The 22,725-nt window shown below is 47.0% G+C and overlaps 1 protein-coding gene and 1 non-coding gene across 2 annotated transcripts; both read right to left on the bottom strand.

The window, feature by feature from the left end:
• Window positions 1-224: 224 nt before the first annotated feature.
• On the bottom strand, window positions 225-22,268 carry LOC135814901 (E3 ubiquitin-protein ligase NEDD4-like). Its single transcript, XM_065328099.1, has 22 exons — window positions 21,844-22,268; window positions 18,689-18,776; window positions 18,439-18,477; window positions 18,182-18,235; window positions 15,746-15,802; window positions 15,250-15,311; window positions 14,784-14,875; window positions 13,532-13,560; window positions 11,997-12,053; window positions 11,279-11,388; window positions 9,905-10,217; window positions 9,366-9,485; window positions 8,826-8,880; window positions 8,265-8,323; window positions 7,667-7,738; window positions 6,585-6,751; window positions 6,126-6,316; window positions 5,829-5,899; window positions 4,893-5,291; window positions 4,132-4,228; window positions 3,040-3,112; window positions 225-1,658 (listed from the first exon to the last, which is right to left on the bottom strand). The coding sequence occupies exons 1-22, from the start codon at window positions 21,951-21,953 to the stop codon at window positions 1,556-1,558; spliced, it is 2,418 nt and encodes an 805-aa protein (XP_065184171.1). The 5' UTR covers window positions 21,954-22,268; the 3' UTR covers window positions 225-1,555.
• Trnag-ucc (transfer RNA glycine (anticodon UCC)) lies at window positions 3,573-3,644 on the bottom strand. The gene has a single exon. It is a non-coding gene; the product is annotated as a tRNA-Gly (tRNA).
• Window positions 22,269-22,725: the final 457 nt, after the last annotated feature.

Consider the following 22,725-nt stretch of genomic DNA (forward strand, 5'->3'; position numbering starts at 1 on the left):
GCACACTGCCCCTGTACATAACATAAATGTACGTACAGGCATGAATCTGGAAAGTAACTTACAATACTGCCTTCAATTACCATCGTTACATGTACATGTATGTAGTGAAGGTGTAGCCTATTTGTAGGTGTCACGAGCAGACGCTACAGTACAATACAGTACAGGACAGAGTTTGGATGGTTGCAGGTAGTACTGTAGAGGGAATCTGAAGTGAAGACCAAATAGCACTTTTCAATCGGTTTGTTATTCCGTTGCAGCAGAGCACATGATGGTGTTACTTGAACAAAAGAACGTAAATTCAATAACTAAAAAAGGGAGGAAAGGACTCGAAATGCTGATACTATGAACAGCAGTAGGATGTAAGGAGACGGCAAAAAAACAAAAGAACAAACGCATGGCTGGTTATCGGTTCATCAAGCAGCGCAAAGGGAAGAGACCAAAGTGACACCCCGAAGGGAGTTAGGGACAGGGTTAGCGCAGGTGACAAGTAAGGAGGTAAGGAGCATCTATGGACAGCGGAGATACGTAGGTAGGAAGCTCACGGCGAATACGGTAGCAAAGAGGAGGCAACGAGAAAGGCAACGAGAAAGAAAAAATATTAAATAGTAAACAAAACAAGCGGCACGCAAACTCAGCCACAACAAACAGGAAACGCCACAATAGCAAAAGAAGCAACAGGAATAAGCAACAGCGGAGAACAATCAGCTTAAAATACAATACATCGACCGACCCTCAGTTTATGAGTGGTTTCATTACCAGTACAGACCTAGAGAAAATCACTGCAGCTACAAGTAACACTATAATTACACATGCAGAGACCAGTCTGACTACATGCACATCGAGAATTATCAACACCGACTGAAAAAAAGAGAGAGAACAAGAAGAAAACCCCGACCAAATGATTCGGTAATGGCAATAACTGGCTTCACATAGGACAACACTTGAGCAAGAACAGAAAACTGACGGGTTACAGTACTCTCCATACTCTGCTAGGCCTCGGGGCACACGGCAAAGGAAAGGCAACGTTGAGCGGAAGCAGCGGTTGCACAAGGCTAAAAACAGCCCTGGGCGAAGAATGGCAGCGAAAAGGCGCGCACACCAAATGATGATCAGAAGAAAAAAGAGCGCGTGATCACCGAAGCACGCATGCTGTCACATGACACGGCATGCGAAGGCACATTGCGGAAATACGAGCTACCCATGCACCAGGCAGGCAGAAAATAGATATGCTGTGTGAGCAGTGATCATGCAGACTAAGTGGACGTGCAGAGAGACATTGCTCAGGTTAATTAAGTATGGAAATAGGAATTGATAAGCCTATGCACACGTTTCATCTTCAATATTATTGAAACGCATGCGGTCGAGAATACAGTTACTTTTGTGACTACGAGACGAGTGTCACGCTACTCACCTGCTCGGGGCAGGATCAGGAGCGTGACCGTGAGTGCGAAAGGTGCGCGTGCACGTGCAGGTGGCTAATGCCAGGAGCTTGGCAGTGAGTGCGAGCAGTACAGTGGTGCGGCTGCGGATATGGCCAATGCTGGCTCGACCACTCTTAGTCGACTCCTTCAAAGCCCTCGGTGTTCTCAATCGCGAGATTCAGCTTCTCGCGCAGCTGGTGATAGCTGGTGTACGGCGGCAAGTCCAGGCGGTTGAAGCTGCACACATGACAAACACATGACAAACCCATGACAAACACATGCACACACACACACACGTACACACACACACACACACACGCACATATACAAACACGTATACACGCACACGCACACACACGCACACACACACAGACAAACACAAACACACACATTATCTACCCACACACACTATCTACCCAAGTACCAGTGCATTTGGTCAGATTTGTCCAGGAAAACCACAATAGCCACGCTGTGAATACTGCAAACACACTTAGTTCGGCTTAGCGTAGTTTTTGGCATCGAGGGTCACTTCTTTTTTTGGGGAATGAATTTTGGGCACCTGTGGACATATTCTGCCGCAATTGAATGGAATAAAATTTAGGAGGAATCAAATAATAGGTGGCAGGGTAGAGTATCAAAGCACTGAACATCGGAACGAAACGAGAAAAAAGAAGGTGCGATTAAAGTGATGAGTGCTACAGGCTGTGTTGAGTCATTGATTAGACACAATTATTGGAACATTGCCCAAAGTTTCTACTTCAGCACGGTCAGATTACCAACCGAGACAATGATATTGACACACCCTACCAAACACATACGCAAATGAGAGAGGGAAAGAGTGTGTGTGTGTGTGTGTGTGTGTGTGTGTGTGTGTGTGTGTGTGTGTGTGTGTGTGTGAGAGAGAGAGAGAGAGAGAGAGAGAGAGAGAGAGAGAGAGAGAGAGAGAGAGAGAGAGAGAGAGAGAGAGAGAGAGAGAGAGAGACGAAGATACAGTCAGACCTCGCTTATCCGGTCCTCGTTTATCCGGATCCCTCGCCATCCGGAAGAAAATCGCTGGTTACCGATGTGCAGCATATGTTATGCATACAACAGAACCGGACCTCGCGATCCGCATACCGGTGCATGATTTTGTGTACGAACTGGTTAAAATGTGTACAAAAAGCTTCGTCGTATCCGGTTGCATGTGGCTTGCAGAAGCTAGAATCAGGGAGTTGTACAAGCAAATGAGGTCCTTGACCTGCTGGGTGCATGCGGACAGCACTCAGTTGCATGCACTTGTCATTTTTCTCGCTTGTTTTACATACTGTGCACGCTAGTTATACTGCATAGGACCCGTCTACATGTATGTACGATGTCACTGCTTTTGATATGCCACATGCATATACAGTATGTGTGTTCAGTTATCCGGTTCCCTCGCCTATCCGGATATTTTTGTGGAAAACAGATGTGTGCGGTTAAGCGAGGTCTGACTGTAGCACTGTTTTTTTTTTAATTTGTAATTTTTCTAAAACGCAACAAATTACTGTAGTACAACACACACACACACACACACACACACACACACACACACACACACACACACACACAGGCGCTGATACGTTCGTAAGCGTAAACTAACCATGTATGCGCACGGGGCAGGTCGCGCTCACAGCCCCAGCATTCAATGCAGAACGTCTGTTCACCATTGCTACCTGTAAACAGTCGAGCAAACAAGAGCACCAACGGACCCACACACACACACACACACACAAACGCAAGCACGGACAAGTGCACACGCAAGTGCATACGCAAAGCAGACGATACAACAATAATTATACTTAGGCCCAATATTGTAGACAAGTTGCAAGTGGGATTCCGAGGAGCACACAAGCCAGGCCGCAGTAAGGCTGTTATTACACTATGGCTCGCGGCACGTTTGCCGTCTAACAGCAGAGCTCGCGGAAAGCTGACCTGCCCTCGAAAGCCCAAGTCTGGATTTGTTCACGGCACGGCTCGCGTTTGGATCACGTGACCTGAAACCATCAGAATCTGATCAAACGTGAGCTAGACGCGAGCCACGAGCCGTAGTGTAATAACAGCCTAATAGGATGGCAGAAGAAAATGTTGACCCTCCCCACTCCTCTCAAAGTTCATTCCAAAATGGTAAAAAAATGCGTTGCCCGGGAATCGAACCCGGATCAACTGCTTGGAAGGCAACTATGCTGACCATTACACCAGCAACGCATTGCTGTCAATACATGAAACACCTGCAGTCTTATAGCATGGCCAGTGTTGGTGCACAGCATACAGTCGCAATGCCAAAGGCGACAGTAACTACCAGCCTGGTGCCGTGGTGGATAGATAGTGATTGACATTGTGCAGTTAGTCAGCCAGAATGCTTACACACACTGTCATAGACTCCTGAGTCCTGTGTGTGTGAGAGAGAGTGGGGGCAAGATAGCAGAGAGCCTGGCTGCCATGTGCACACATGCACTGCATGCACTGTGCAGTCAGCTGTCACAAAGACAAGTGCAGAGGGGGTGATGTGCCAAGGCCTGGCACAGATGGCACAGTGACAGACTAGCATCCAGCAGACAGGCCCATGCCATACACACACACACACACACACACACACACACACACACACACACACACACACACACACACACACACACACACACACACACACATACACACACACACACACACACACACGTGCATGCCAACTGACCTTGCAGATGAGCGAAGCCGTTCATGGGTACACGGGATGTGCCGGTCACAAACTGCAGCAGACGCGCCTTGTGCTCATTGTCAAAAGTACCGACAGCCTGAACAACAACACACCATACAAAAAACTAGAAATGGAAATTCAAAATCCGCGTACAGATAGGAGCACGTCTTGCTCTTAGGCACTGCAGTGTGCAGTACATTGGTGTTACAGGCAGGGATTATACGAGATCCTTCAACACGCCACGAACACAGTTTGAGCGCTTACATAATGCATTGGGCTCGACCTAGGTTGAAATAAAGAAGATGTACTAAGGTAATTACTAATTGCACCTTTGTGTCAATATTGCTATGTATATAGGACACGCATTTTCGCTGTTTATTTTAGCTATCTTCTTCTTTGCGCTGTTTTATCACCGCCTTTAATACTGTACTTAATTCACTAAGGTACCTGCGTACACATTTTCACGCCAGGTTTGCACATGCAAATTACTAGTAGCCCTCAAATTAGTCCCTCGACCATAGAAGGTGCTAGAAAGGGACTTTTGCTGGCATATCAACTAGTTGATATTGTCCTCGAGTCAACCTTCTTCACGTTAAACAACCATCACTATTTCAAACTATACCGAGTTTTCAACCCGGGTTGGAAATCCCCATGCAACCCAGCCCTATACTATAGGATGATGCCATTGCCCATTGGGCAGTACTAGTATCTGATTCAGCAAGAGCTGAAGAAAGCAGTGTCTGCACACGCATGCCCCTCACCTTCCAAAACCAGACGATCACCTGATCGCGATCGTTGTAGCGGCCGCGATAGCGTGTGTGCTTTCGCCAGTCGTCCACGTCAATCTGATCAATGCCGCAGATCAGCAGCTCCAGCTCGCGCTCATCAAAGATCTTGTACAAGTTGAACGGGATGAGCTCATTGAAGCCCTCAATAAACGAATCCATTTGCGACTTGATGCGGCTGACAAATCGCCACTGGATCACCAAGTCGACATACTCTTTCTTGTTGGCATTGGTCACCGGGATGTCGGCACCGCCAGGCTTCAGTTCCTTCATTGTCATCTGGCCAAACATTTCCTCATCGACACAGAAATGAGCATCCAGGTCCTCAGGGTCGTTGTCTAGGATCCAGTTCAAGCTGCGGAAGTACTCCTCGTCCTGTACAACATGCACAAATTAGCAGTCACAGACTATCCGCATACACGTACTATTGAAAGAAACTACATGCCAGCACGTGTGCAGTGATGCCCACTACATCTGTTGGAGCGTACCCATCCCGTTGCAGCTCAGGCCCGGAGCATACATGTACTCATGCAGGGGACATCAGTATTCTGCTTGAACATGGTCTAACACTGCCCAGCAAATCAAAGAAGAAACAGCCCCCCATTACTGTCATGAGAAGGCAAAGAGCAGTAAGGGACAGAACAACAAGTAAGAGCTAAAACAAACAAAAAGGTTACGATAACTACTGTAGAAGTGTAGAAGCAGAACATTTCGCCGGTGAAATTTTTCATCCCACTCCAAAGAAAGGCAGTTGGCCCCTTTCAAAATTTCGTCCATGGATCATGAAACACTTTGTGAAGCTACTAGTATACAAATTAAAAAACAGAATTAAAAATTTGCAGCGGATATTTCTGCTAAAACAAACATGAGTCAAGGCGCGAGTTTCCCAATGAGGAGGATATAGAGTCTTACCACAGACTCCATGTCAGCCAAGGTGATCTTCTTCCGCAGCATCATCTTGTAGAATGGACGTACAAAGAAACCTGACAAGAGGAGATAAATGAAGCGAACACGGACACAGATAGAAAACACCTTTGCCTACATGCAGAGAGAGAAGGAGAAAGAGATACGCATAATGATAGAGAGGCTATGCTTTGTGCGTCTTGTGCAGCAGTTGGCCTGCACTCACTGGATATTCAAGTGCCTGCTGAGTATGTGCAGGCTGATGCCCGGGCAAACCAGTTGAAGCAGAGAACGTGATCTACTCACCGTCAACAAGCTTCCCATGGAAAACAGCCATGCCGCACACACGTCCAATGAACTTGAAGTAGGAGAGATGCTCTTCATTGCACACACCGGAATTCGGGTTGATCTGCAGTGTGTAGTTATCGCTAGCTGAGCACTCAAACAAGCCGTAGTACGGGTTGAACATTTCATGCGACAACAGCTCAAACCATTCTCTGAAATGGAAAGTGATGAACAAAGAGAAGAAGCAAACAGCAAAACAAAAAGTCAATTGGAGATGGGACTAAGGCAATGCCCATCAACAGAAACAGTGGCAAAAGTTGACACTCCAACAATGATATCAGCTATGGAGAGGGTCGGTACAAAATTTGTAAATCTGCAAATACACCGGATGTTCACCAACAGATTCTCTCTTATGGCACACCCATCCCCACCCACACCAACCCACACACAAAAGACTAATGCAGATGTTGAGTGACATACCGTGCTACTCCACCGTAGTCAAGACCCTTCTCCCCGGTAAAGTCAATCCAAAGTCGAGATTTCATGATGTCACGGCGATTTCCGGTTAGGAGAGCAATGGCAGAATAAGAATCCTCCAAGATTTGCTTTCGGCGAACCTTGAGCTCAAAGCGATTTGGCGTGCCACTCTGCGCAGCAGAAAGTGAAACACACACACACACAAAATATCACACGTGCACACATGTGCACACACACAGACATGCACGTACCACGGACACGGTGAGAAAATCACAAGAACAAGAAGAAAGAAGCAACCAGGTTTGACACTGGCGTAGAATTGGTTACCGTACGCGCGCGAATACAAGCCCCCTCTCGAATAGAGCCCGTCCCTCAGAGGCATTCGAAGTAATACAGCCCCGTCTCGAATAAAAGCCCGGGGCTCTAATCGAGCGCCCAGTCCGTACGTTGCAGTGCACTACATGAACCATGTACGGTATGCACGATCACCACAGTGTGCTTTGCGGATCACTAAATCCATATTTGAGGTACGGGATCGCTCTGGCCCTCTGGGGTCAACGTAGAGACATGCAAAAATGGGAACACACTGCGCCAGAAACGGATGTGTGCAATCAAAGGGGAGGGGTGAAAAAATAAAGCCCCCCTCTGGGTGTCTTCTGGAAAAATAGAGCCCCGGGGCTTCTATTCGCGCCTATACGGTATATAATTTCTACAAATCAAGATGACAGGAAAGAGAGAGAGAGAGAGAGAGAGAGAGAGAGAGAGAGAGAGTGTGTGTGTGTGTATACAGCATTCTGCCGTGGACATGGAAAACGGCGCCCTTACTGCTTTTAGCGTGCACATGCACTGCATACATGTAGTTCATGTACACACTGTAAAAAACTAAAAATGGACCAGCAGTGCTCACAGCGGATGCAAGGCTAGCGTCCAATGGCTGCTTGCCTTCTGAACGGAGTTCAATGTCCGCTACAGTATGAGGGTGCGTGTGTGTATGTGTGTGTAAGGGTGAGAGAGAGAAAGAGAGAGAGAGAGAGAGAGAGAGAGAGAGAGAGAGAGAGAGCTGGGTGGTTACGAATGAGACTCACTGGTGCACCCTTGAGCTTGTTCCTCATGTAGTCGTACTTCTGCTTGTAGTCGCGGGAATATTGTGGGACGTTCTGTAACACACACACACACACACACACACACACACACACACACACACACACACACACACACACACACACACACACACACGCACACACACATGTGCATTATGCAAACAGATACCCTTGTACAGCTTCACTACACACACAATGCAGTGTATGGACTTGCAGAACACAGCAGTACAAGCTGTACAAGGGTATCTGTTTGCATGTACATTATGCAAACAGAATGATACCCTTGTACAGCTTCACTACACACACAATGCAGTGCATGTACATTATGCAAACAGATACCCTTGTACAGCTTCACTACACACACAATGCAGTGCATGGACTTGCAGAACACAGCAGAGTGACATGATAATCCGATAGGCAAGAGTTCCTGTCTCTGTATCACAAAGAACAACAACGAATTCACGGTTTTCTGTTTCCAGCACCAAAAACAACTGCTCAAAGAGCCTAGTGGCGCAAGTAGGAGAGGAAAATTGACGAGACGCTATAGTTGTGAACCCTGGCATTCAGAAGAGAATCCACTCACAACTTTCTCCTGCTTGTGTGTTTCGGATCGTGGATCATCCCACTGTGTTGAACGGGTACCTGTAGAAGAAGAGTAGGTTACAAGAGAGAGAGAGAGAGAGAGAGAGAGAGAGAGAGAGAGAGAGAGAGAGAGAGAGAGAGAGAGAGAGAGAGAGAGAGAGAGAGAGAGAGAGAGAGAGAGAGAGAGAGAGAGACGCACAGAGAGACAGAGAGAGCACGCAAAATAAATGACAGCATTAGAAGACTCACATGCATGATGTCGTTCTCAGATTAGATTACACTCTATGCTAACAAAATCATAGCCATCTATATCTACACAGTGCCAATGTTCTTTCTTATCAATACAGAGCTAGAAGAACCCATAGAGGAGGGGGAGGACCAGCCATGGACACATGCACCTGGCACACAAAGGTTAGAGTAGCATTCAATGTAACCAACAGACTACTATGCAGCTGGGGTAGGTACATGTACATGTGAGCTCCATCAAGCTGGGCACAACGCTTGCCCACATCGTACAAAGCAATGCTAGTACTCCTTCACTCGTGTGAAGATGGTGACGTACTGTGATCAATGTAGAACACACGGCCTTCTGCTGTGCGCCTCTCTTCCCAACCAGCCTACAAGCAAACCACGCGCACGCACACACGCAACGAGCACAGAACAGAGCAGATGGACTTTAGACGCATTGACCACAAAGATAAGGAGACATGCGGAAAAGGCGTCAGAACGTCCCTCGGAGATTCCCAGTCTCGGAAAACAGATTTCCTCACACTAACAGCAGTGAAGTCAAGAAGCGATTGATTTCTCGAGAAAAAAATTGAAAATCTGTGAACCAACGACCACCATTTTGATTGCCCGGTGCCCGGATCACTTCAACAGGTGTGAAGAACCGTCACCATTGTTCGCAAGTACAGGTATTTCAATATCTCTGCAAGCATACAAAATTAATAAAGCATGCATGCAAGATCCAGGCTAGTTCACGCCAAGGAAACGTTTTTAAAATGACCAGCAGCTGCGCCGTGGCTTCTTAGATTGTGGGTTCCCTGTTGCCGTGTTGGCACAGGCCATTAATATTAACACCGTGCATGAAATCGACCCTCACCGGAAGTGGGCCCAAATCAGAAGACTGCTGCGCTCTCTCCGCCGCACGAACTGACTCTTGCTGCAGACGGCTATGATTTGCTATTTCATCGGCCGTGAAGGATTTCAGGCGAGGGTCCACCTGCAGCCATAAGACAATTCACACACACACACACGCACACACACATGCACACACACATATACATGTAAACACCGTTATGAGCACACATATATTAGAGCACACGTCTGAAACTTGCCAAAACAAACAAAAAAGACATCACCAGGCGGCGGACAGAGAACTGACTTGCAAAGCGCAACACTTCTAGACGCACTAGAGGAGTTGGTACTGGGGTGATACATGCCAGAAAAGAGCTTATGCTGATGCCAATGGTCAGGACCCCGGGAAGACAGAACACTGAACACAAATACATATCTGGGAGCACACCGCTAACTGGGAGCACACCGCTAGCTGGGAGCACACCTCTATACATTTATAGAGCGGCAGTGAATGGCAGTAAGTCCATGAATGACTGTGTTGATGTGCATACTTGAAGTACATACCCAAGATGTAGAGCGCGAGCTATGATCAATGAAGAACGGACGACCGTTCGGTGCCATCTGCGATGCCCAGCCGGATGGCAAAGGTCCGGCGAGTGCGGCCATGATTCTCGGGTCACCGGAAGGCTGAGCCAGGGGATTGGGTGACGAGGAGGATGCCGCTGAGGGAGAAGAGACAGCTGGGGGCAACGACGATGCACCCGAGCTCACGCCGGATGACGAGGAGGCATTCGACAAGCGGTGTGCAGAGTTGGCGTCCTCGCTAATCTGGCGTCGCACACGTGGCGGGATGGGTGGCGGTGCAGCCGCGGCAGGACTGCAGTAAACAACAATGTCAACACAATGAATATACCGGTAGGAACATTAAGCAACAGCCACACATGCACGTACACACACACACACACACACACACACACACACACACACACACACACACACACATACACACACGCACACACACGCACACAAACACTCTAGATCGCATGGAGTCAGGGACACTACTTTAATGAAAAAGACTCAGGAGTGATAATCAACACCCCGTCAACCAACAACAGTGTTTAGCATGCATGTACCAGGGTACCTGGGCATGTACAACCCGGCAGCACTATTCATGCCACGGAAATTCTGCTGGATTAGGGAGGGTGCTGGATTAACAACTCCGATTTATTGTTGAAGTGGGCACACGAACAAGACATTCTGGTTAATGAGAACTGTGCTTGTTCCTCAGGCATGCTGGCGAGAAAAGTGCTCTATTAGAGGGGCAGTTCACCCAACGTAAAATGGAAACTTCACAACTTGTGCTGAAAACGCTGATTCCAATGGTGAAAGTCCCACGCTGATCAGAGCAGCCGTTCTCTAGTTCTAGCAGAGAGGGATTTCGACTGAATTTGGTTACATGATTCTTGAAATCATCATTTGTCCAGATACGTTACATCATAGAGATAAGCGCTACAATTATGGTAGTAGTTGGGGAGTAGCCTAATTCTTCCTTGTTTTGCCACAACTAAAACAAACTTCTGGCCAGCAATTTTTTCAGTTTGGATCCAGATACCAAAATTTGACAAGTTATCGGACTGCCTTGTGACATTTGAGAGCTATTTCCTTATCTACTCCCATTCAAAGTTAATCTCTGTGACACTACAGATACGAGCGAACTATGACACATTATTACGCCATCACGTCACCAAATTTAGTGAAACAGGCGCTGTGACTTCAAAACGCCTGCTCTAGGGCTGGCTGTAGGTACCTGTGCATGTACACCCCCCCCCCCCACACACACAGATACACGCAGATACACACACACACGCGCACACACACACACACACACACACACACACACACACACACACACACACACACACAGATACATGCACTTACGCCGCTGGAGGCACAGAGCCTCCCTGCGCAGGTGGCGCGGAGGCAACAGGGCGATCCCACTGGGTGCGTCGGGTGGAATGGTCCACGAAGAACACACGGCCATTGGCGTCCTGAAACAGAACACAGACATATAACACACCTTTTCTTTATGAATGTGATACTCCACTTCCAGTACAACTAAAACATAATACTGCACCAGCTGATGATGGTGATTGATAGGGCCACATCAAGGCGGTACTGTACTTGGATATCGAGTAGCCCGGCTATACAGTACAGATTGTTTTACACCCCTTGCAGGTATGTTACACTCAACTGTCAATCTAAAGGCTGACAACTTGTGCATATTATGCACGCACCGATTCAGCCGACATGTTCAAAAAATGAAAAGAATTCGGGTGGACACACCCATTCCCATAGCGCTGCATATCACATCCGAACCAGTTCCGTTATTTTTACAACGTTTCGGCACTTGGCCATCGTCAGGTAATAACAATGAATACCGTGGAAGCCACACAAGAGCAGTATATACGCAGAGTGTAGCGCCAAAAAAGATGCGAATTATGTCACCTAGTATGCAGAAGGGTGTTCAAAAAGGTCACATGTAATTCACCAACAAGTGACTTCATTCACTCAGACACGATTCAAAGAGAAAGGAAAACAGCACCCCTTGATATGTAACCAATAAGCACATCGCTTGTTTAGCTGACTAAAGACATACCATTTTCTCTTCCCATCCAGGGGGCAGAGTCTGCGGTTCTTCCACAACCTCCCATGTCTGAATATTGAAAGAAGGAGAAGCGAGGACAACAGACAACGTAATTAACAGAAACAAATACCCAGGAGTAAAAGAAAGAGAACCATGAACCCCACAACCCCCAAAATAGTGGCAAATACTGCAACCCATACATATACTTCCTTCGTTAACAAAAACTTCGTGATAGATTTTCGAGGGACTGGTTTGCGCACAAACTGCCGTGAATTGAGTCGTGATCACTTTCTCGGGCTTCCCTGGCATGGCCATGGCATGGCATGAAAGAGGTACGATGCAAGGAGAGCGACCTTTCACAACAAGCAGAGCGGAATTGATGGTTGCGCTGTGGCAACATAGGTGATGACAGTCATGGCCAGCGAAACTGAAATACCACTTCTCCGAGGGGATAATGCGCTGCTTGGCCTCTCTACTACTCTAGCACTGAGCTCGAGAGTGATAGAGAGCGATGGAACGGAGCAGTGAGCCCACACAATGAGCGAGTGAACAAGGAGCTCCTCCGAACCCATGGCGCAATGAAATAATTCTGAATTCAAGCTCTAGTTCAACCTGCGGAAAGCCCAGATTCGAATGCTGATGACCATGCATTCTTTCAGAAGTCTGCAGTCCGACGCGAGTCTCGTGGCTAAGAAAAGTCGACTGGACTTGCTAGCCGCTGCCGTTCAGTGCTGGCAGGAGTATCCATCAGAGAAATTGTAACAGTTTGGCTGTGCCTTTACTCCTCGTTTCGCGGAGTTCTGGAGAGCGGGGACGAAACCAGGAAGTCGTTAAATATTTTTACAACTCCCTGGTGGAAACGAGTACTCGCCACCGCGGCGGATCAGGGATCGCGCAGCTTGAAAGCCAACTTACTTGAACGACGGCGACATCAAGTTCAGCGGAGTGTGATCAAAGCAGCCGAGGCAAGGCTGAAACGAGCTGAACAATGACTCGAGAGAGAGAGATGATGACTCGCGTGTAGCAGATGACAACAGCGACGCAGGGTCAAAAATGAGTCGAGCGAAAGCGACGCAAGCGGAACTCTCTGTTCATTCCACCAACAGTTTCTCTTGTAAAGACGCTGTACATAGGCTGAACTACCTTCATCCAGTGATGTGTAGTCGATACAAACTGTTCTTGACCTGTTCTAAGTAAGTGTTTTCATATCCATCAAAATCCATCACGAAGTAAATAGTAATAACAACACAGACTCCCCATAGCCGCCTTAGCTCTCTCCTCTCTCTCTCTCTCTCTCTCTCTCTCTCTCTCTCTCTCTCTCTCTCTCTCTCTCTCTCTCTCTCTCTCTCTCTCTCTCTCTCTCTCTCTCTCTCTCTCTCTCTCCCTCTCTTTCTCCCTCTCTGTCTCCCTCTCTCTGTGTATCCCTCTGTGTGTGTATGTGTGTGTGTGTGTGTGTGTGTGTGTGTGTGTGTGTGTGTGTGTGTGTGTGTCCATCTCACCCTCTCGCCCCTCCCTCTGCCTACAAAAGTGCACTATTCGGTGCTTACCGCTAACTGGCTCTCGCTTAGTGTTGAATCTGCAAATAGACACAAAGCAGAACAGAACAGCACAGTCAAACATCTACCCGTACAAGAACACATAGTCACATAGTCACAACAAACAACACAGTAACCAGTACAAGTAGTGGTGTGAGACTCACGCAGATAAGACAACGTTTACTAGACACTGAACCCAGTCTCACAGCCAAGCAAGGGTATGGAGTAGACTAGTTTCCCTCTCTTCACCCAGTACATGTATAACCATACTGTGCAACTTGTCTGATGATTGGTTTTTGCCATGAATCTCTGAGTAACAACGAAACAGCCCTATTTGACTTCCTTTTGTGTACCTCTTGCGTACTGTGCAACTTGTAATTATTTCAAGCACTCTTTCTTGGCTAGGGCGCATTTAGACTGACATGAAAAACAGGGGCCCGGAAAAGAGTTCCGGGGAGCGTAAAAAGCGGAGTGCGAAGTTCGGTGCTGCTCTGTTTACATCTATGGTGCGTCCTTTGGGGCTGGATCTGCCGCCTTTGCTTTCAATTAATTAGGGCTCCCTCTATCTTTCTCACTTCTTGTTTGTTGCTCACTTTGCCCATCGGTAGGTACACATGAAGTGACTAGTCACAACCATTCTGCCTGGGATCCGCTATTGGGGGGAAATATCAACTCGATACAGTCGACGAAGGCAGAATCACATATCAATCCACGTCCACTATAGAAAAGGATGAAATCAAGCACCAAACACTGGATTCTTTATTGATTTGAACTACGAGGATCAAGCTAAATGCAGAGAGGAATACAACAGAAACTTGCAAAGGTTCGAATTTCCCCACATCATGTCTACCTAGTCCTTGGCGTGAAAGCCAGGGCTCCTGATTGTGGAACCAAGCCATCACTGCACTATACATTGCAAATCAAGCATGTACAATGGTACAGGCTGTACATTCGGCACCGCTACTGTTGCTCTTGTAACATGTCAGTACTATGAACCGCATTCTAACATGTTGCGCGCGAACTATCATTAGAAACTCTGGTGACCCATGAGAAACACTATAACTTAGCATCGTGACGAGTTTTACTTGTAGCAACGGTATACATTTCGTGATCATCTTCAACGACCGTGGCGAATCAAACTTACGAAACATACTAAGAAATGAAATATATTCGTAGCATGATATTTGGGCCACCGGTCAAGGTGCGAGCAAAGACTCATGTAAACGACGACTAAAGAACAAGAAAGCACTGCACAAACACATACCCTGACGAGGTGATACGCCACCAGGTGAAACCGGTTCACCGTCGGAGTACTTAAGGTGTAGCTTTAGACTACCGCGCACTGTCGACCGGGTGCTGTTGCAGAGTCACACAGGACCACAGATGCCCAGGCACAAGCATAGGCAAACAAAACAAAAACAAACACACACACACACACACATGTGCAGACAGACAGACAGACACATAGAATATGGCAATGTGAGTCGCTGCCAACAAATGATCTACACACCTCTTGGCCACTCACTCCATCATTGGGTCATGCGATGCATGTGAACAACACACACGCACGCACACATACACACATACACACGCACACATACACACGCACACCTACACACACGCACACATAAACACACGCGCACATGCACATACATACACGCACAGTGTATACCTTTGGCATAGCTTGGGAAATAACATCAGCAACTCTGTCATGCTCGGGACACACTCACCTTCTCGGCATAAGTTTGCACGTAAACTCAGTTCCTATTGATGCACTGCCAACGGGCTCAGTCTGGTTGGGAAACAACACAACGACACATTGCAAACACACACATACATTATTGTACTTGCACAATGTACTTGCTCACTGCCATAAACTGGTCCCGTGGGTCTTCACCTGGAAGAGGCGAGAGAGAGATTTAAAAGAAATCTTCGAAAGAGAACTCAATTGGCTAATGAACTGCCCGAAGGCTGACAACCCCCACATCTCCAACCTATGGGTGGACTTGGAGTAATTTCTAACTTCACACGCACACACACACACACACACACACACACACACATTAACGTTATTAATTTTACTGACAAGAGCCGAAGATTATACAACCATACGTCAGTGACAGGGAATACAAGTGGACCCTGTACTGCCTACCTTACTATTTGCAACAAGACTACGCGGCATAGTTTACTAAAGAGGGTGACAAGGGAAAAATGTGAAATACTTACTGGAATGGCAAAGTCACAAGGAGAAATCGTGAACTGCCCAAGAAAGTCATCTCGTGTCTGAACATGAAAATACACACGCATATACGCATACACCCACACGTGCGCACGCACGCACACCCACGAACGCACACACACACACACACACCCGCCCACACCCACCCACACATACATACACAAGCTCAGACCGTCACCAACTGTCACCAACTATCACCGACTATCACCGACTATCACCGACTTGTCTATCACCGACTATCACCGACTTATCATCACCGACTATTACAGACTATCACAGACTATCGGTTCCCTACTCTGTATATGCTGCATGAGCAGCTATGCTAGGAGATAGTGCACACCACTGTCCCGTATCACTGCACAATCTGCCAAGTAACTGCCTGGATCTAAGAACTACATTGCACTTTCCAGCAACACACATGTGTGATGTAGCACAACATAGTATCACAAAGCACATGTATATAAGTTATAATATAACTACTCCATTGCAAGCTTGCATACCTGTCTGATAAGGGCAATTTTGCCGAAATGTTGCAAAAATTGATTGGTAAAAGAGTTCGATCGTTGCAGAGTAAATGAAAAAGAGCGAGTCTGCTCAACAAACCTCTTCCTATGAATAAAGCTGCAGGAAGCCTCACCACTGCTACACATGTAACATTTTTCTTAAAGAGTGCGCTCAATACAAAAAAAGTTCCTTCTTGTCTGATTGTGCGAGATTACATTGATGCATGTGTACAGTATTTTACACTAGGAAATTAGAGGCCACATGCCACGTACTGCTCTTTTCTCTCCGAAACTCAACACTTGCAAGCCAGATATGAAAGAAAGAAAGAAAAAATCATCAGTCACACCTTGCAAGTGTTGAGTTTCGGAGAGAAAAGAGCAGTACGTGGCATGTGGCCTCTAATTTCCTAAAACTTTGAAATCCTCCGTGAAGTCCAAATTTGAAATTGTATTTTACACACTAGAAAAAAGAGTAACACTTGCACATCCGCGCTACCACCAGCAACAAAATGTGTTGAGAGACACAACCAGGTTTGGGAGTTTCGCTCGTGACAGGCAACCACCATGCCTGAATATAGCAAGGTGGCAGATGCAGTGCTTAGCGGCAAGGCATAACACAATGCTAACGATTCATGTAATGCAGTGCATACAATAATTTTCCGTCCTCTTATTGTTTGAACTAGCTCTGCCTCACGGTATTGAGCACTCTCTTGGACAGCCTGGAACCTCTCTGTTTTGCTGTGATACAGTGCATACAGGTATTATAATAATAGTAGTAGTAATTGTAGTTACCAGTAGTTGGATATACTTGGTAGATTGATTTTACCACACTAAGGCTGCAACCACACTAGGTACAAAACTGCGTAAACGCAACTTTTCTGCTTGTGTCGTCAAGGAAACGCGTACGAAACGCAAAACGTACTGCGTTTCGTTTCAGCAAACCGGGTACCCCTGTAGAAAGCAACTTTTCGCCTTTTCCTTGCGTTTCGCTCGGTTCTTCATACGGGTAGATGTTTCTTGTTGAGGCTTGCACTGTGTCGGTAGTAGACGGCTTCCTTGTCAGTGCAGTTTGTAGTATTTGAGATTTCATCTGCCAGGGCTTTGCTTTCAGTATAATTTCCGGACAGTCCCGTTGCCTGCTGTTGTTAGTTCGAGATGCCGCGCAACTACATTGTATTTCGCTGATAATCTCAAATTGAGGAGCTCATGCAGCTTGGGGCAGCGTACCATGAAGACGAAGCAGGGCCAGATGACAGCCTGGAGCGGACAATCCGAGAGAAGGAGATGACCGAGGCCTTGAACGTGTATGTCAAGGCGCTCGCGACTCTTTTTCAAACTACTACTACATGTAGTACAATACATTTTCACAGCGCTATTTTTTCTGGGACCCAGAAATGTAGACAAAACGCAAGGATTCCTTGCGCATGAAATGGCAGTGTGGATGCGACTTTGCGTTATCTAAAAGCTGAACGCAAACGCGTACTTGATTTTGTACATAGTGTGGTTGCAGCCTAAGGTGGAGTACAGGCAGACAGTCAGCACACAGTGCTGCATCATACTGTAACACATGTATATATAACGAGGAAGTAAATCTAACGTTTTAACGGATGACATTTCTTCGTTATAAGATCCGTTGAGGCCGTACTGCTTCATATACTAGTATGTTGTATGTAGATACGCCGGAATACTGCAAGATCGTTAACAATTCTTCTCGTTAACCTATGGATTTTGGACAACCGTTAAATTTGCGACTCGTTATAATAACATGTCTTACAGTACAATCTCCACGAGATGTGATCTCAGCTAAATGGAAATGCTCAGGCCATAAGCCAACAGACTGAGCACAACAGCAAGCGATTACAATGCAGTCCCTCATACAGCAACAGATTCAGCACAACAGCAAGCAGTTTAGTCCCTTACCACTCTGTTTTCGTCAAAGACGTCGAATGCAAGAATGTTTGCGCTCGGCTTCACCTACGCGCAAGATACAGAAAAATGCAAACCATCGAGATCAGGCCATGTGGAAGTCGACGTCAGTTCAGAACGAGAGCACTAGTCACAGAAGACGGGAAGAACAACAAGCACATGCCCCTCCCTACCAACCAACGCACATTATCTGCCAGACGAGCAAAGAGGATGCACTCTCGTCCCCTGATCTGCATAGATCAAGAACTTACGATCGTTTTAAACTCCTGGTTCCATTTTGGTGACAGGCTCTATACGTGCAGAGCAAAGACCACAGTAGCACATGTACATTAAACAGCATTAGCACACTACAATTACAGACAAAAACAAACTTTCACACGCTGGGAATTCGATAAATTACATTGCAGAGCCATGCAGCACATTGTACAGCTCGCACCGTGGCATGCAAGAAATGATAATACAGGTCAGAAGCGAGGTATTAGACAATAACGAGGAACGTACCCTTTTCACTGTCTTCGTCGTAAACTCCTGAAGAATGCGTGTGTTACGGGTTTTACCAACATGTACACGAATCCGGACATACGGGTCGCTACACGAAGAGCAAAGCGCACACATCACATAGGAGACTTGTGAAGGACACAGGCAAAATGAGGAGAAAACGGGAGATAAGGGGCCATTAACCCCTTTAGCGCGAGCGTCGTACTAGTACGACGCACATGAGTTGCATGCCCCACGGCCGTCGTACTAGTACGACGCGCGCTGTACACTGTACAGTGAACCTGCATCTCATAGTCGCGGAGTCCGTGTTGAGTCAATAGTGACTTGTTCAAACTATCGTAACTCACTGAATACTTGGTCGATTCTCACAATCGAAACATTTATCTGCAAGAGAAAACTCTCAGCTAGCGATAGAGACAATCGCCGAAGCGATGCGACTACCGGTTGTTGAGATATGCGACTCGACACGGCAAATTTCAACTCGATCTTTTTGCGCAGTCTGCAGAACGCGTATTTTCCATCATGGATCATTTTTGCGCTACCTGCCGCCATGGAAACAAGATTCAAATGATGGTAGTGGATCCCATGAGTCCTCACAAAAAATTTGAGCTCGATACGAGCAAGGAGACCGAAATGGCAGCTGAATATTTGAGCTCGGATATTCTTGGCCGTGCTCAAGTCTGTCGAGCGCGTGGATGAAGTTTGCCAGACTATAGCACGGGGGTTTGGTTTCGCTCCGAGCTGGTTTTGACATCAGTTTGTCCCTCGTCTCAAGACCTTTCCAGGAAGCTCAAGATCGTGGAATTCGTCCAAGGGAAGGTAAAGTTATCGATCCTTGAGCAGCTAGTACTTTCATGGGAAAATGCGACTTTTACAGGTGTTGACGTGGGGCGCGCTCAGGTAGCATCGTGCTAAAGAGGTTAAAGGGGAAGTTAAGGCAAAAATTAAAATTTCACCAGTTGTAGTCTTCGGGGTGCTGAGTCGAATGGTCTTGGTCCGAGAAAGCTGAGACGCTCCCTTCCTACTTGAATCCCAATCGAACTCGCGCACTTCCACCGAAACTGGGTGACTGCGCCCTACTAGATGGGGATTTGTATGCAAAATGTCACTAAAAGCGCCATTTCGTTCTTATAAAAGCACGGATGACCGCGATTGGCCCATATGTTGTAGTCTTTTGGACGCTGAGTCGACTGGTTTTGGTCCGAAAAGGCTGCGATGCAGCGTTCCTCCTTTATTCCCAATCGAACATGGTTGAACAAGTGGTCACGTGCTCCTGGGTTCCCAAATCACCTGGTCACCACGCCAGCAGGCGACAACTTTCACACCAAGGTTCAACTCGAGTGACAGGACTGCACCCAAAAAAGGTCAAACAGGCTAGTAAGTTGTACCCTGCACTGGGCCTGCAGGCACGGTGACCAGGTGACTGGTGTACGCAGGAGCACGTGACCGCTTGTTCAACCATGTTCGATTGGGAATAAAGGAGGAACGCTGCATCGCAGCCTTTTCGGACCAAAACCAGTCGACTCAGCGTCCAAAAGACTACAACATATGGGCCAATCGCGGTCATCCATGCTTTTATAAGAACGAAATGGCGCTTTTAGTGACATTTTGCATACAAATCCCCATCTAGTAGGGCGCAGTCACCCAGTTTCGGTGGAAGTGCGCGAGTTCGATTGGGATTCAAGTAGGAAGGGAGCGTCTCAGCTTCCTCGGACCACGACCATTCGACTCAGCACCCCGAAGACTACAACTGGTGAAATTTTAATTTTTGCCTAAACTTCCCCTTTAAGCACGATTCACAAGATCACTTTCTGCGATGCAACATGCGATGCGCGACAAGGAAATGAACGTTGTGTACTGTTGAATGCAGTCGCAAGGCTACTGTAGCAGACGTTGACTCAAGTTCAACTTTTGCAACGTGCGGTGTGGAACACACATGTCAGTAAAGTACAGCTTATACGCTGGGTGGACGTGCGGTAAACGTGCACGTACTGTGCACTGCATGCATTCGGATAGCAAAAGAAATCAAAGATCGTAAATCGTGCGCGTCACAGTCGCAACTCAATTGAACTTGCAGCATGTTGTGCATTGTATCGCAAAAATAATAATTTATTGGTATCGTGACTTGTGCTTTACAGGCTCAATGTCCCAGTTGTAAGTAGTCCCAACACCACAGTACAGTACAGTACCCGCCACAAGCCTGGAGTATCACAGAAACTCTGCAAAAATTCACTTATTCAGTTGAAAAGACGTTACAGGGGGGTGCAGAGTAACAGTTCAGCGATTCTCCACGCATGCACACGATACGGACTGGAATGCGACGGCCTTACTACAGGCAGTACTACTCTCTGTGCTGCGCTGATGAGTTCAAAAAGAACGAAACAGCATGCTGTCCGCAGATTGAGTATTTCGCTCCTGCTCTTGTAGCAGTTGAACACTCTTGCGTGGGGTAGTGCCTTTGCTGTTTGCGTTATGCAGAGCTCACTGACTTGTCAGTTTGAGCACTCTGGCAAGGTACGTTCGGGCCTGATTGGAAATTTTTATTTCCATTGCTATCAGGTTCGGCCTCATTTTCTCTGTGCTGCGCTGATGAGTTCAAAAAGAACGAAACAGCATGCTGTCCGCAGATTGAGTATTTCGCTCCTGCTCTTGTAGCAGTTGAGCACTCTTGCGTGGGGTAGTGCCTTTGCTGTTTGCGTTATGCAGAGCTCACTGACTTGTCAGTTTGAGCACTCTGGCAAGGTACGTTCGGGCCTGATTGGAAATTTTTATTTCCATTGCTATCAGGTTCGGCCTCATTTTCTCTGTGCTGCGCTGATGAGTTCAAAAAGAACGAAACAGCATGCTGTCCGCAGATTGAGTATTTCGCTCCTGCTCTTGTAGCAGTTGAGCACTCTTGCGTGGGGTAGTGCCTTTGCTGTTTGCGTTATGCAGAGCTCACTGACTTGTCAGTTTGAGCACTCTGGCAAGGTACGTTCGGGCCTGATTGGAAATTTTTATTTCCATTGCTATCAGGTTCGGCCTCATTTTCTCTGTGCTGCGCTGATGAGTTCAAAAAGAACGAAACAGCATGCTGTCCGCAGATTGAGTACAGGCAGTACTAGTAAGTAGAGCCGGCATCATACAGGAAGTGCGCTTCATACATCTACCAATCCTACCTGTGTCCGAATATGTCCTTCTTGGCAAGTCCAATTCCTTCAACGACTCGAATGGTCAGATTTCGTCTTGCGTTAGGGTCAGTTCTCGACTGGAGAGACCTGAGGCTCATTATTGCTTTTTACTAGCCACCACCACCAACCACCTCTCTTTATCCCAGACGTACAGGTCGTTGGCAAGGCCAAGACCAGACTATAAAAAGTACCAGACCTATACTAATCAACGACCACGTTTCCCCGAAACATAGCGCTCAACAGAAGAAACTGGGGCGCAACATTGTGCAGTGCAGACGATATACGATACAGAAACTGAACTGACACAATTCCCTAAACCAGCCTTCGTGTCCCTCCAAGGAAAACTGGCCTCTGAGTCTGAGGCTGAGAACACTGAACTACAAAACAACAAGCACTGTCTCGCTGCCTCAAATAACAACTTTCTACTATCTTGATTCTTGAACAAAAAATCCTGACAACAATGCAATGACGTAGTCTGCCGGAATGACCCGGGGTACCCTGATGTCGGTGATGATCTGTGAATGTTGTGTGAATGTGTGATGTCTGATGACTCCCACCAGCCAGGTCTAGATCCTGTATATCTCTTATCTGTGGTATACCGGTAGTATAGTGGGCCCAGGAGTCAGGACAACGGCAACGCACCCTGCCAAGTCTAGTCGTATCTTTAGGATTCTCAGGAAGTGGGACACTGAGTCGTGAGCATGCAGTAACCTGCCTGGTAACAGGGGTAGGCCTGATTATCAGGGGTCGTAAAATACCGGTATTTTACGACTCCCTGATGATTAATATTATAGCTAGGAGAACAACTCCAGATGTATTTGTGTAGGGAGGTATTTTTACTCGAACAATTGACCGGGAGTCTCTGCAATC

Source organism: Sycon ciliatum, chromosome 4 (assembly GCF_964019385.1).
Source record: "Sycon ciliatum chromosome 4, ocSycCili1.1, whole genome shotgun sequence".
Lineage (NCBI taxonomy): Eukaryota > Metazoa > Porifera > Calcarea > Leucosolenida > Sycettidae > Sycon > Sycon ciliatum.